Source organism: Cetorhinus maximus, chromosome 3 (genome assembly GCF_964194155.1).
Source record: "Cetorhinus maximus chromosome 3, sCetMax3.hap1.1, whole genome shotgun sequence".
NCBI classification, from domain to species: Eukaryota; Metazoa; Chordata; class Chondrichthyes; order Lamniformes; family Cetorhinidae; genus Cetorhinus; species Cetorhinus maximus.
In genome coordinates this window covers 147,124,015-147,140,228 of record NC_135881.1, presented here as the reverse complement: position 1 = coordinate 147,140,228, position 16,214 = coordinate 147,124,015, and the positions used below count along the sequence as shown (strand labels likewise).

The window sequence follows — 16,214 nt, the reverse complement described above, 5'->3', positions numbered from 1 at the left end:
TGAGTGAACGAATATTGCAGTTGTGTTTAGCAAGCTGTTGATAAAAGCCCATGATATCTCTGGACTCAGTATAGTGTAAAGTCATGTACGATTGTCGGCACAAGGGTGCAGAGATTGATGGATCGCGAACCTGATTTCTGGGAATATATCATGGCTGGGCGACCAACTTCAGATGTTGCTTTTCCATGCCCTGTGTCACTCCAGAAGTGTTCCAGCTGCCAAATTGGTAGCTGACAGCCTCCCAGCTTCAAAGGTGCACACCTAAAATAGATGCTAGCCCTTTGATTATGCTTGTCAGGGGCCTAATATTTATTTCAGGGTCCCAATGCCATATTAGGCAAAAACTGGACAGAATATGTGGCGCACATGCTCCGCCCCATTATTCCATGGTTTTGCTAGCCAAAGCAAAGGTCCTTTAAAGAGATGATTCTAAACAAGCTCAGTTTACTTATTTACTTATCTGAATGTGGAATAAGGAGGAACAGACGTGACCCCACCCTGGCCCCTCAGCACTACCCTCGCTAACTGCTCTAACACCCTGCCATTCGCCCTGCCTCTCCTCCCCATCCCAGGTCATACCTGATCGCAGCTGGCCCAAATTGGCCACCAATTCACTGAGTTACATTGAGATGCCTGACCGATGTCTGCAGTTCATCAGTTAAATGCACATGAGACCCGTAATGAAGCTAGTTTAGGGCTCACACCAGCACGATTGCTCTCCTGACTAGCTCCCTGATCTGGGCGCAGGTCCAATTTCTAGCTCGATGAGTTTGTACTACCCCATTCCCACCTCGCAATGTGGTTGTTCTGTTTGTCTTGTGGAAGATTATATCTGCAGTAGCACATTCACAGTTGTCAGAGTTTAAACTAGATCACTACAGTTATGTCAGGAAAACTGGAGCAGCTGTTGCTCCTCTGCATTTTTTATTAGTCCAAAGAGTCCACACAAAATACTATTCTAGGTCCCTATGCCATATCTCCAAACTGTAGAAAGCTCTTCCAAGATACTGTTATCATCCAATACTGTGTTCCTTTTATGCAGAAATCAGCTATCACTTGCAAAACCAATATAGCTTGACCATGCATTCAATCAAGATGGTTAACCAGCATATTGGTCTGGTGTGGCTGAAATGTTCCCTTTGCTTTATTTAGGAGCTCTGCCCGTGCTCTGCATTCTAATGTGAGATGCAAAATGATAAGGGATGCAATCTGCCACACACAGGTTGAGCCGGCCGCCAGGACAGCTAAACAAAGCATGAAAAGACCAAAGTAATATGAAGCATTAGCTTGTTAATAATGCAAATTTGTGTTCTGTTTATACTGAATTTGAAACCTTCCAAACCTGCAATCTCTACCACCAAGAAGGACAAGGGCAGCAGATAGATGGGAACACCACCACCTGCAAGTTCCCCTCCAAGTCACACCCCATCCTGACTTGGAAATATATCACCTCTCCTTCACTGTCACTGGAACAAACTGCTGAAACACTCTTCCTTACAGCGCTGTGGGTGTACATACACCACGTGGGCTGCAGCGGTTCAAGAAAGCAGCTCAGCACCACCTTCTCAAGAGCAATTAGGGATGAGCAATAAATGCTGGTCCAGCCAGCGAAGCCCACATCCTACTTAACCTGTGCAAGCCACAGTAAGTGCATTAGTCATACTTTCTATAACCTTCTAATTTTGCCAGTGCACACTGGGCAGTAATTTTGTGATTCTTAAGTACTCTAAAGCAGAAAAAGATTTAAATATTACCAATGCAGTCAATCTGAATTACAACTTCCATTTAAGACTGCTGAAGAACAGAGTGGTAATCTTGCAAAATACAGTGGGCAACATTTTCCCCCCAGTCGGGGTGGAAGTACGGGAGAGGGCATGGGTGGGCGGCCCTCCGATCGGCGCCCCCGATTGGGGGGCGCACTGCCATTCTTCATGGGCGGGCCAATTAAGGCCCACCCATCGTGACGTCTGCATGGAAGCGCTATGCGGGGGGACTGCCAAATGCCGAAGTGCACTTCTTCACACGTGCGTGCGGAGGAGCGCTCCAATCTCCCTGAGACTAAGCGCTGCCTCAGGGAGATCGGTTCTCAAAGTGAAAAAGTTATTCTGTCGAAAATTTCATTTACCATCCATGTCCCCTCACGTGATGTCACATGAGTTGGGGCATGGACATAACTTTAAATAAAAGCGAATCTTAATTTTTTAATTCAGCCATGAAACCTCATCCTGCCCGTGGATGAAGTTTCATGCTTTTTCAGGTGGCCGCCAGCGCTTCCGACCTGCCTGCCCGCCCACTAATTGGTTTAATTGTTTCTTGAATGGCCTCAATAGGTCATTGACAGGTCGGCGGGTGCACAGCTGATTTAGCTGCACCCCCGCCAACCTGAAAATGCAAATGACACGGAGTGACATCAGGAGTTCTACCCGACGTCACCCCGCGTCATTTTACGCATCGGTGAGCAGGCCCCGCCCCTGCACGCCGACAGGAAAATTCTTCCCAGTGTTTCATAGTGCCTGGAAAGAGAGATTGAATCATTTATTGCTTCCCAAATAAAATAGCATCATTTATACCATCTCCCATATGAAGTAAAACAAGAAAATTTGGATTATCAACAAACCTCCAATGAAGTTAGAGCTACAGATGGTAATCAATGATACAAAACACAGGAAATTTATGATCTATCATAATGAAGTAAAGAGGAGAGAAAGATGTTGTGAGAAAGGAAGCAAAAGTGATAGACAGGGAATAAGTGGAATGTCTAGTAATAGGAGGATACTTTGTGAGGGAGAGAGAAAGGGAATATATGAGTGAAAGAAATAGGAATAAGACAGAAGAGAGAGGTCATGAAAGAGTACAAATTAGATTTCAAGTAAATTGTTAGAAATCAAATCAAATCATAAGACTGGTAGCCAACATAAAGGGAAATCTAAAGTCTTCTATCGGCACATAAGTAGTAAGTGGGTGGTAAAAGGAGGGGTAGGGCCGATTAGGGACCAAAAAAGAGATTTATGCAAGAATGCAGGGGCCATGACTTAGGTGTTAAATGAATACTTTGCATCTGTCTATACCAAGGAAGCAGATGCTACCGAGGCCATAGTGACAGAGGAGGAAACTCTGTCACTAGAAGGGTTCAAAATTGATAAGGAAGAAGTGTTGGATAAATTGTCGGTTCTTAAAGTTGACATGGCTCCGGGACAGGATGAGATGCATCCAAGGATATTGAAGGAAGTAAGAGTGGAATTTGCAGTGGCACTGGCCATAATTTTTCAGTCTTCCCTAGACTCCGGGGAGGTGCCAGAGGACTGGAGAATTTCAAACTTTACGCCCTTGTCCAAAAAAGGTTGTAAGGATAAGCCCGGCAATTACAGACCAGTCAGTTTAACTTCAGTGGTGGGCAAGATTCTAGGAACAATTATTTGGAATAGAATTAGTAGTGACATGGAAAAATGTGGATTGGTTAGGAAGAGCCAGCATGGATTTCTAAACTTGCTGAGATTTTTTGAAGAGGTAACAGAGAAAGTAGATGTTAATGTGGTGTACATGGACTTTCAAAGGGCATTCGATAACGTGCCACATAACAGACTTGTGAGAAAAGTCATAGCTCATGGAGTAAAAGAGACAGTAGTGACGAGGATACAAAATTGCTGAGTAATAGGAAACAGTGAGTAATGGTAAATGGATATTTTTCAGACTGGAGGAAGGTTTGTAGTGGATGTTCCTCAGGGGTTGATATTGGGATAAAAGCAAAAAACTGCGGATGCTAGAAATCCAAAACAAAAATAAAAATACCTGGAAAAACTCAGCAGGTCTGGCAGCATCTGCGGAGAGGAACACAGTTAATGTTTCGAGTCTGTAGGACTCTTCAACAGAACTAAGTAAAAATAGAAAAGAGGTGAAATATAAGCTGGTTTAAGTGGGGTTGGACAGGTAGAGCTGGATAGAGGGCCAGTGATAGGTGGAGATAGCCAAAAGATGTCATAGATAAAAAGGACAAAGAGGTGTTGAAGGTGGTGATGTTATCTAAGGAATGTGCTAATTAAGGGTAGAAAGCAGGACAAGCAAGGTACAGATAGCCCTAGTGGGGGTGGGGTGGGGTGAAGGGATCGAAATAGGCTGAAAGATAGAGATAAAACAATGGATGGAAATACGTTAAAAAATAATGGAAATAGGTGGGAAAAGAAAAATCTATATAAATTATTGGGAAAAAAAGGGGGGATCGGAAAGGGAGTGGGGATGGAAGAGAGAGTTCATGGTCTAAAATTGTTAAACTCAATATTCAGTCCGGAAGGCTGTAAAGTGCCTAGTCGGAAGATGAGGTGCTGTTCCTCCAGTTTGCGTTGAGCTTCACTGGAACAATGCAGCAGGCCAAGGACGGACATGTGGGCATGAGAACAGGGTGGAGTGTTGAAATGGCAAGCGACAGGGAGGTCTGGGTCATGCTTGCGGACAGACTGAAGATGTTTTGCAAGCGGTTACCCAGTTTGCGTTTGGTCTCTCCAGTGTAGAGGAAACCACATTGGGAGCAACGAATGCAGTAGACTAAATTGAGGGAAGTGCAGGTGAAATGCTGCTTCACTTGAAAGGAGTGTTTGGGCTCTTGGACGGTGAGGAGAGGGGAAGTAAAGGGGCAGGTGTTGCACCTTCTGCGGTTGCATGGGAAGGTGCCGTGGGAGGGGGTTGAGGTGTAGGGGGTGATGGAGGAGTGGACCAGGGTGTCCCGGAGGGAACGATCCCTGCAGAATGCCGCCGGGGGGGTGAAGGGAAGATGTGTTTGGTGGTGGCATCATGCTGGAGTTGGCGGAAATGGTGGAGGATGATCCTTTGAACGCGGAGACTGATGGGATGATAAGTGAGGACAAGGGGGACCCTATCATGGTTCAGGGAGGGAGAGGAAGGTGTGAGGGCGGATGTGCGGGAGATGGGCCGGACATGGTTGAAGGCCCTGTCAACCACCGTGGGTGGAAAACCTTGGTTAAGGAAGAAGGAAAACATGTCAGAGGAACTGTTTTTGAAAGTGGCATCATCAGAACAGATGTGACAGAGGCGAAGGAACTGAGAGAATGGGATGGAGTCCTTACAGGAAGCAGGGTGTGAGGAGCTGTAGTCGAGGTAGCTGTGGGAGTCGGCAGGCTTGTAATGGATATTGGTGGACATTGGTCTATCACCAGAAATTGAGACAGAGAGGTCAAGGAAGGGAAGGGAAGTGTCAGAGATGGACCATGTGAAAATGATGGAGGGGTGGAAATTGGTAGCAAAATTAATAAATTTTTCAAGGTCCAGACAAGAGCATGAAGCAGCACCGGAGCAGTCATCAATTTACCGGAGAAAGAGTTGTGGGGGGGCGGGGACTGGAACCCTTGGTACCCTTGCTTTTCCTGATATATATTAATCACCTAGATCTTGGTGTGCAGGGGACAATTTCAAAGTTTGCGGATGATACAAAGCTTGGGAGCGTTGTAAACTGTGAAGAAAACAGTGTATGGACATCGACAAGTTGGCGGAATGGACAGATAGCTGACAGCTGAAGTTCAATGCAGAGACATGTGAGGTGATGCATTTTGGTAGAAAGAACGTGGAGGGAATATAAAATGAAGGATACAGTTCTTAAGGGGGTGCAGGAGCAGAGGCACCTGGGTGTATATGTGCATAGATCATTGAAGGTGGCAGGACAGGTGGGGAGAGCAGTTAATAAAGCATACAGTACCCTGGGCTTTGTTAATAAGAGCTTAGAGCACAAGAGCAAGGAGGTTATGCTGAACTTATATAAGACACTAGTTAGACCTCAGCTGGAGTATTGTGTACAGTTCTGGGTGCCATACTGTAGGAAGGATGCAAACAGATTGGAGAGATTGCAGAACTGGTTTACAAAAATGGCTCCAGGGATGAGAAACTTCAGTTATGAAGATAGATTGGAGAGGTTGAGATTGTTCCCCTTGGAGAGGAGAAGATTAAAAGGAGATTTGATAGAGATGTTCAAAATCATGAGGGGGGCTGGATAGAGTAGATAGGGAGAAACTGGTTCCCACTTGTAAAAGGAGCAAGAATGAGAGGGCACAGATTTAAAGCGATTTGCAAAAGAAGCAAATGTGATGTGAGGAAAAACCTTTTCACTCAGCAAGTGGTTTGAGTTGGAATGCACTGCCTGGAAGTGTGGTGGAGGTAGGTACAATCAAGGCATTCAAGAGGGTATCAGATGATTATTTGAATAGAAACAATGTGCAAGGGCACAGGGAAAAGGCAGGCGAATGGCATGAAGTCATAATATGCATTTGGAGAGCCGGTGCAGATATGATGGGCCAAATGGCCTCCTTTGGCACCATAATAATTCAGTGATTCTGGGTGAAATTCAACTTGTGTGTTCGTGTAAAACAGTTGATAACGAATCATTTTGCACTCCCCCAATTCTCTTTACTGTGGCCTTCAAGAGGAGCTACTACTCAATTTTCAGCCTTAAACCCCATTTTTTGGAGCTGGGTAACAGCCAAAGAAATCCATTCTCATTGTTTAGCTCTTTATTCTATTCCTAAACTGATGAAATTTATCTACTTATTCATTTTTTTACTATTTGATTTTGTTTTCAAGGTAAGGGCGACAGAAAACGCAAGTCTTTCTAAGTAATAGTTTGAAATTGTGATATAAATCTGATAGGAGACACAGTAATAATTCTAAGATCACCGCCCCACCATTGGTGACAGGGCTTAGATGGCTAAAAGCACAAAACTCTGGAATTCCTTCCCCAAACCTCTTTACCTCTCCACTTCTCTTTCTTCCTTTGAGACTCCGCTTAAAACCTACATCTTTGACAAATATTTAATCTATATAATGTGGGTAAGTGTGAAATTGTCCATTTTGGCAGCAAGCCTACAAAAGAATCATCCTATCTAAATGGTGAGAGGATGCAGAGGGATCTAGGTGTCCTAGTGCATGAATCAAAAATGTTAGTATGCAGGTACAGCAAGTAATTAGGAAAGCTAATAGAATGTTTATCATTTTTTGTGAGGGAATTGATACAAAAGTAGGGAGGTTATGCTTCAGTTATACATCTGGAGTACTGTGTACAGTATTGGTCTCCTTAATTAAGGAAAGATGTAAATGCGTTAGAAGCAGTTCAGAGAAGGTTTACTAGACCAATACCTGGAATAGGTGGGTTGTTTTATGAGGAAAGGTTAGATGGGCTAGGCTTGTATCCACTGAAGTTCAGAAGAGTAAGAGGCAACTTGATTGAAACATAATAGATCCTGAGGAGTCTTGACAATGTAGATATGGAGAGGATGTATCCTCTTGTGGGAGAATCTAGAACTAAGGGTCGCTGTTTAAAAATAAGGGGTCACCCATTTGAGACAGAGATGAGGAGAATGTTTTTCTCTCAGGGTAGTGTGTCCTCAAGGGGCAGTGGAACCAGAGTCTTTGAAGATTTTTAAGGCAGAGGTAGATAAATTATTGATAAACAAGGGGGTGAAAGGTTATTGGGGGTAGGTGGCAGATTGCAATTGGATCAGCCATGATCTTATTGCATGACAGAGCAGGCTTGAGGGGCCGAGTGGCCTGCTCCTGCTCCTAATTTGAACATTCGTTTCACTTGTCCTAATGCCTCCTTCTCTGACTCGATGACAATCTTTCTCTGATTACATTCCTATAGAGTGCCTTGAGACATTATGCTGTGTTAAAGATACTCTATAAATGCAAGCTATTGTTGTGATAAATAAGTAAGTTAAAGTGGCAACTCCCATGTCCTTTTAATTGTCAATGTATAAAACCTTAGTGGCTGTTTGCTGTCAACTGGGGGCATTCACCCTGGCACACTTAACCATAGATCATTGTACGCCATTAAAAATAGTATTTAAAACATGAGCATTTATATAGAGCAGGAGAGCTATCTGATTTCCCTCTGCTTCACTTCCTCACCCATACCCTTGCCTGCCACCAACCTCCAAGCCAGTCATAGCATCTCTGGGTGCAAAATTAATTTTTTCTGGTGCCACTTCTAGTGACACTATGAAGATCTACCTGATGTTTTATTGTGCAAAATGCCTTTGTCAACTTCTTACGCAGCGGTGAACTGGTGCAGCCAAGAGCAAAAACCTTCACTCAACAACTTCACCCAATCAGCATTACATCAATAACACACAAAAAAACCAAAACAAATCATCCTTGGGCATCCAATGTCTTGCAGGTCCTTTTGTTTGGCCTTCTGCTCTTTATGCAGTGCTACCCCAGTGGCTGCAGTGTGGCTGGTGGAAGGTTGCTGGCTTTAAATGGGGAAGATGGGAGAGGACCTTGCAGAATGCCCTTGAGCAGGTCTGAGTAAAGGCCGCAGCTTTGGACTGCACTACTTTGGCATGGGCGGCTGACTGACTGACTGAGAAGTAACAGCAGGGGCTCTGACAGTGAGGCAGTGGTGGGAGCATGAATGCTGGGTGAGGTACAGTGTAAGGAATTTCATGATGACTCCTGAGCGTTAGGTTGTGCTGCTGGGTGAGTGATGGGAGTGTGCTTTAACGAGCAGTATAAGAGATGGGTGGTGTGGTGGATGTGAGTTACAGTGTGCAGATTCATTCACTCGTCTTGACTACCTGAGTGAAGTCATTAAACTTTTTCTGTCAATGCTGCCACGTACTGTGAGCCCCATTCCAAGCATTAACCACGATTGCCATGTGCTCCTGTTCCCTGTGGAGACTCAGTCTTGACGGCATCCTGACCGCTGGCAGGAACATGGCACCCTTCTGGCCGCCACTTCTCTGACCAGTGTGCCTGGGGCAGCATCACTGGAGCAAGAAGCCCTTTCCTTTGTCTGGTGTGCTATCCTCATTCTTCAGTGCCAAAATCAGATTATCCAGCAGTGTACTGCTGCAACTTCCCTTTTATAGGGACTACACCTTTGAAAAAGGAAGGCTACCTGATTTACGTGGTTTCTTCACAATGTTGCTTGGGCCCCTGTGGTGTGCAGAGGATGCTGGCAGTTCAGTGGAGTTCGGGGCAGCATGGTAGCCGCTCATGGCTACACTGCAATCAGGGAAATGAAGTTAGTACACGAATTTTATGTACTGCCCGCCTTATTTCCGATCGATATGAGCAGGTCGCAAATTGGGACAAATTAATTTCTAGTCCTCTATCTCTGTACTGGTTATGATTAGCTGATTCAGCAGGGACTGGGGCACAAACCTCTACCTTCTTGGTCTTTATAGCTCAGTGTCACACCATACAGCACATTTACTTGTTGATTGAGCACGTTGTTTCCTCCATGTTTGTCACAGCGAAACAAAAATTTCAAAGCACTTATAGAGTGAGAGAGACAGGGCCTTGAGGCCTCCTGGGGATTTGGGACGTTTATATTGTCTCTCTAGAGGGTTACAGTAAATCCTCCACCCAATCCCCGAACAGGTTGCGAGAACCTCCAAGGAGGTTCAGGAGGTAGGTCACATCTCATTTTCCAGTTCTGAGTGAGCAGGAGTTAATGTTGTTAGTATATGATACTCGCCACCTAACTTGCACAAAATAATTAGGAGGTTACCAAAGTCTGAGACTTTGGTACAAAACCAAGTAACATCTTATCATTTTTTGGCTCTGCATAAACTTTATTTTAGTTAAGCAAGCTGAATTAATGTCACTTCTATCTAAATGGAGAGCACTTGTGACAATATACACGTGTGCATGGAAATTATTCTTTTCAAATCCTATGCAACATTTATTAACAATACCCAATGTTCTCTTTCTGTAGATATGCCTAAACCTCCAGAAGCAGATATGTATATTCTACCAGATGAGTATGGATTCTTGCCCAGAAACAAGCGTTCCTTGTTTAAGACCCGAAAGAATGAAAAGCTCAATGTGGAAACCTTAGTCGTGGTAGACAAGAAAATGATTGAAAACCATGGCAACGAAAACATCACTACTTATGTGTTAACTATACTAAACATGGTAAGGCTGAAAAAACAAATACATTTAACTCCAATGTTTAGTGGCAAAAAAGTTGTGCAACATTATTGTCATAGCATCCCTTTACAATTCGAGAATAAGATCTTAAGGAAGTTGTAATGTATTTTGTAATTACATTGTAATCATTCTAATGTGCCTGCAAGTTCAGGCTTGGTGCACCGAACAGAAGTAAAAAGAGACAAAAGCAGTTCTGTTCCTTCAGTTATAGGGAGATGTTTTCACCTTTACTGCTTGGGCATTGACCTAACAGACTGGAACTAAAGACAGAAAATGCTAAACATACTCAGGAGGTCAGGTAGCATTTGTGTGGAGAGAAACAAAATTCACATTTCAGGTCAATGACTTCCATCAGAACTAGAAAATGTTAGAAATGTAATAGGTTTTTAAGCGAGTGAAAGGGAGGGGTGTGGAAAAAGAACAAAAGAAAAGATCTGCGATAGGATGGAAGGCAGGAGTGATTAAGTGACAAGAGTGTTGGTGGTGCAGAGTCAAAGGGAGTGTAATGGGAGAAGTAAGTACACAAAAGATATATCTAGATCAGTGTTGTAGCGAGTGGCTAGAGTATTGGACGTGGTGAGTCAAAAGCCGACGTGGTGAATTGATGCTGTTCATTTTTAGAACCATACAATGCTGAGTTGTGTTAAAGTCATAGTGGTGGATATGAGAATGGGTTTTACTCACTAAGCTGATACTTGTCATCAGTTCCTAATTGAGTATGGAAGAATTGACCAAGTTGTTGTTAAACAAAAGTCAGATATCAGTCAGATTGTGACCATGTTTATCAGAATAAAGTTCAGGTTTCTAGTGACCTGAAAACTGAAGGACCACTTGCTCAATGAAACAAGAAAAATAGTCTGCCATTTATTTCCTTTTCTGTTCCTTTTCTGTTCCTGTTCTCTCTGGGTGCCTCTAAATGACAAAAGATTGAGATCTACGGGACTATGTTTTGAAGTGCCCGGCTACAGAAGCACAACGGCCTGATTGCTCTCAATTTTCTTGGGCAAACTAGCGACACAAGGGTGCCAGCTGAAGAATTTGGTTTTGTTTAGCTAGTAGTTGCCAGTTTTTGCAAAACAGTTGAGGTGTGTGAGTTACAGACAATGCTGCATGGCTGCTAAAGAGGGTTGAAATGTAAAATTTTGGCAAGCTGGGGGTGTGCAGCAATATGCAAATGTATTCAACTTTTATCTTAATTGATTTGTTGAAGCAAACTATTAAAAAGAATAGGGTGCTGTTGGCAGGGAGGACAGTGGCCTAGTGGCAATGTCACTGGCACTTGTAATCCAGAGATCCAGGCTGATGCTCTGGGGATATGGGTTCAAATCCCACCATGGCAGCTGCTGGAGTTTAAATTAATAAAATCTATAAAGAGAGATTACAGGAGGTTGGCTATGAATCAAAGGTTAAATATCTGATGCTGTGTTTGACAGTGCCAAGTGACAGAACATAAGTAAGGCAAGAGCCTGAGCGCAGAAGATCTCTCTATTCTTTTCCCTTTCCGAATATAATCACCTCTGATAAAATACAGATTGTTTATTCTTGAAGAAATTTGCTTTTTTGAAATAAACTGGGGCACACTTTCAGTTAACAGATTGTCACCACCCTTTGTATTCAGGCTTATTTTGTGGAACAGTTGGATTCCAAAGCCCTTTTGAAGCTGTTCTCTTTTCTCTGGCAGTGATTGCTGACTGTTAAAAATGTCAAACATATTTTCAAAAAATTGTTGATTTGTTTTATTAATATTGCACATATTTTGTAACGTCGTGAATATGGTGACCTGATTGCCACACTTTTCGAGGGCATCCAAATCCTATTGGACAGCACTGGTCTAGAGGAGGTGGGAATGGAAGAATGATGAACAGCTGCCACATCAGAGGCAACAACGGTGGAGAAACTGAGAGAATGGAATGGAGTCCTTACAGAAAACAGGGTGTAAGGAAGTGTAGTCAAGCTGGGGTATCAGTGGACTTACAAAAAACATTTGTTGTTAGCTTATTCCCAGAAATGGAGACAAAGAACTCAAGGACCAGACTTCACTATAAGTATATTTCTGTAACTGCATAGCTGTCCAGTGGACCATCAAATTTAACTAAAATTAATTCAATAGTGGAAGTGTTCACATTTGAATATGTGAAGGAGTCAAGTTTCTCAGTGGATTACCCCGAGTTTTTGACGTTATACTTAAGTAGATCTTGCATGACCAAATGAGTACCCAGTACTTTGACCTTCTGCATAATGTCTGAGTGATTGGATCAAAACATTTCAACACTTCAATATCAGACATTCAATATACAAAATAGCAGGATGCCTGCAGTTGTGAGATCAACTGTGGTAGTAGTGGGTCTTCTGTGATTAAAGGTGTGTTGATGTACTGAAAATCCTTGGAGGAGCAAGTAACATCAAATGGTTCACTCCTTGCATCTGACACGGTGTGAAAATCTGTGGTCCTGTAACTAAAAACCGAACAATCTTTGGGCAAATCTCGGTGCAGCTTCAGTTGGAATGCTTCTACTAGCTTTCAAACATTGACAAATGATTTCCCCAAGATAATTTAAAGGTGAAAATCAACCCTATGTGAAGGGACATCCTGACTTTTGCTTCTAAGTTATTGTCTGTCTTTTATTAAATTGTTGATTTTTATGTCATTTTTAAAATCGTTCTTGAGAACTGCGCGTTGTAGTGATTTTCATACACTAACTTTCTCTCAAGATTGAAAATAGTGGGCTGTAACTTCTGAGTTCCAGGATGTCAAACCTGGAGGTGCCCCAAAGATGCGCTAGGGACCCCCGCCCCCCCTTCCCCAGATGCTCCTGTGAAGTGTAAACTTCCCCTGGGCAATTGCCCTGCACTGAGAATCATCCGAAAGTTGCGATTTAAATTGCAAACTTTGGATGGTTCTGACTAGGTTACATCAAAAAGTTAGAAGAATTAAACCCACTTCTAGCTTCTGGGTAACTATTGTACAGACCCACGCTGACCCCTCCCCCCCACCTCTCCCCAACAGGATTTCCCTCACACCTCTGAACCCCCAGGGACTCCCCTACCCCCGGCTACTCCCCCCTCCACCCCACCGGACTTCCTCCAACCCTTGACGTCCCCCCAGGCCCGACCTGACCATACCCCCAACCCCCCACCATCCCCACCTGACGGCTCGACCCGACCCGACCTGACCCACCCCATCAAATCCTATCCACTTACCTTGTACACTTACCTTGTCAAAGACCTTTAAACTTGCCTGGTTTATGACAGCTGGTGCCATAAAAAGGGGGAATGGCTTACTTACCTTCAACTTTGCAGCCCTCGATGCTAGGCCCTGAGGATGCGCTGCACTGCCCAGATCCCCCACGGCCTGAGTTGGAAAGTCAGGTGAGATACGATCAGCTAGATTTTCAGGTAAGAACTTTCGAGCAGAGTGGCAATCCGACTCAATTGCCACTCCATCGGAAGTAATGGTCCACCAGTATTGCTGACGGTTTTTATATGTGCTTGTAGCATTCCATATATTTTCTGAAGACTAAGATTATAAACCTGAAAATAATTTTTTGCCTCTGTCAAGGTGTCCACCCTGTTCAAAGATGGCACGATAGGAGGCAACATAAATATTGTAATAGTTGGGATTGTCCTGCTGGAGGAAGATCAGGTATCCATTTTAAATTAAATAACATAATGTGACATTATAGATCCTCACTACATCAATGATAATATACAATTAAATTGTGCAGATTAGTTGATTTATAGGGAACAATCTGAGACTAAGCCAGCCTATTTGCACCCATGGTGTCATATTTGACCCGGAGTTGAGCTTCGGACTACATATTCACACTATCACTAAGACTGCTTGTTTCTAGCTGTGTAACATTGTCCAATCTCACTCCTGTTTCAGTTAATCTGCTTCTGAAACCCTCATTCATTCCTGTGTCACCTCTAGACTTGACTATTACAACAGAATCCTGACTGGTCTCTCACATTCTACCCACTGTAAGCTAGAGGTCATCAAAATCTTGGCTGCCCATGCCCTAAGTCACAGCAAATGCTGTTTACCCATCACTTCTGTGTTTACTGACCCACATTGACTCCCAATCAGGCAACATCTTGATTTTAAACAAAAACAAAAATACCTGGAAAAACTAAGCAAGTCTGGCAGCATCTGCAGAGAGGAACACAGTTAACGTTTCGAGTCCAAATGACCCTTCAACAGAACTAAATAAAAATAGAAGAGAAGTGAAATATAAGCTGGTTTAAGGGGGGGTGGGACAAGTAGAGCTGGATAGAGGGCCAGTGATAGGTGGAGATAACCAAAAGATGTCAGAGACAAAAGGACAAAGAGGTGTTGAAGGTGGTGATATTATCTAAGGAATGTGCTAATTAAGGGTAGAAAGCAAGACACGCAAGGTACAGATAGCTCTAGTGGGGGTGGGGTGGGGTGAGGGAATCGAAAAAGGTAGAGATAAAACAATGGATGGAAATACACTTAAAAATAATGGAAATAGATGGGATAAGAAAAATCTATATAAATTATTGGAAAAAAAAGGGGGTGATCGGAAAGGGGGTGGGGATGGAGTTCATGATCTAAAATTGTTGAACTCAATATTCAATCCAGAAGGCTGTAAAGTGCCTAGTCGAGAAGATGAGGTGCTGTTCCTCCAGTTTGCGTTGAGCTTCACTGGAACAATGCAGCAGGCCAAGGATGGACATGTGGGCATGAGAGCAGGGTGGAGTGTTGAAATGGCAAGCGACAGGGAGGTCTGGGTAATGCTTGCGGACAGACCGAAGGTGTTCTGCAAAGCGGTCACCCAGTCTGCATTTGGTCTCTCCAATGTAGAGGAAACCCCATTGGGAGCAACGAATGCAGTAGACTAAATTGAGGGAAGTGCAAGTGAAATGCTGCTTCACTTGAAAGGAGTGTTTGGGCTCTTGGACGGTGAGGAGAGGGGAAGTAAAGGGGCAGGTGTTGCTCCTTCTGCGGTTGCATGGGAAGGTGCCATGGGAGGGGGTTGAGGTGTAGGGGGTGATGGAGGAGTGGACCAGGGTGTCCCTGAGGGAACGATCCCTACAGAATGCCTCCGGGGGGGTGTGAAGGGAAGATGTGTTTGGTGGTGGCATCATGCTGGAGTTGGCGGAAATGGTGGAGGATGATCCTTTGAATGCAGAGGCTGGTGGGGTGATAAGTGAGGTCAAGGGGGACCCTATCATGTTTCTGGGAAGGAGAGGAAGGTGTGAGGGCGGATGCGCGGGAGATGGGCCGGACACGGTTGAGCGCCCTGTCAACCACCGTGGGTGGAAAACCTTGGTTAAGGAAGAAGGAAGACATGTCAGAGGAACTGTTTTTGAAAGTGGCATCATCAGAACAGATGTGACAGAGACGAAGGAACTGAGAGAATGGGATGGAGTCCTTACAGGTAGCGGGGTGTGAGGAGCTGTAGTCAAGGTAGCTGTGGGAGTCGGTAGGCTTGTAATGGATATTGGTGGACAGTCTATCACCAGAAATTGAGACAGAGAGGTCAAGGAAGGGAAGGGAAGTGTCAGAGATGGACCATGTGAAAATGATGGAGGGGTGGAAATTGGTAGCAAAATTAATAAATTTTTCCAGGTCCAGACGAGAGCATGAAGCAGCACCATAGTAATCATCGATGTACCGGAGAAAGAGTTGTGGGAGGGGGCCGGAGTAGGACTGGAACAAGGAATGTTCCACATAACCCATAAAGAGACAGGCATAGCTGGGGCCCATGCGGGTACCCATAGCCACACCTTTTATTTGGAGGAAGTGAGAGGAGTTTAAGGAGAAATTGTTCCGTGAGAGAACAAGTTCAGCCAGACGGAGGAGAGTAGTGGTGGATGGGGATTGTTTGGGCCTCTGTTCGAGGAAGAAGCGGAGAGCCATCAGACCATCCCGGTGGGGGATGGAGGTGTAGAGGGATTGGACGTCCATGGTGAAGAGGAGGTGGTTGGGGCCAGGGAACTTGAAATTGTTGATATGATGTGGGGTGTCAGAGGAATCACGGATGTAGGTGGGAAGGGACTGGGCAAGGGGAGAGAGAATGGAGTCAAGATAGCAAGAAATGAGTTCCGTGGGGCAGGAATAGGCTGACACGATCGGTCTGCCGGGACAGTCCTGTTTGTGGATTTTGGGTAGGAGGTAGGAGCGGGCCGTCCGAGGCTGGGAGACTATGAGGTTGGAAGCTGTGGAAGGAAGATTTCCAGAGGAAATGAGGTCAGTAACAGTCCTGAAAACAATGGCTTGATGTTCAGTGGTGGGGTCATGGTCCAGGGGGAGGTAT

At 44.4% G+C, this 16,214-nt stretch overlaps 1 protein-coding gene across 1 annotated transcript in view; it reads left to right on the top strand.

Annotated features, from left to right (window-relative positions):
• adamts16 (ADAM metallopeptidase with thrombospondin type 1 motif, 16) overlaps positions 1–16,214 on the top strand; it is a 335,654-nt gene that overhangs the window by 89,473 nt on the left and 229,967 nt on the right. Inside the window, exons 5-6 of the mRNA XM_078535725.1 lie at positions 9,719–9,918; positions 13,493–13,576. Of these exons, the coding sequence (XP_078391851.1) occupies positions 9,719–9,918; positions 13,493–13,576 (284 nt within the window). The remainder of the gene's footprint in view (positions 1–9,718; positions 9,919–13,492; positions 13,577–16,214) is intronic.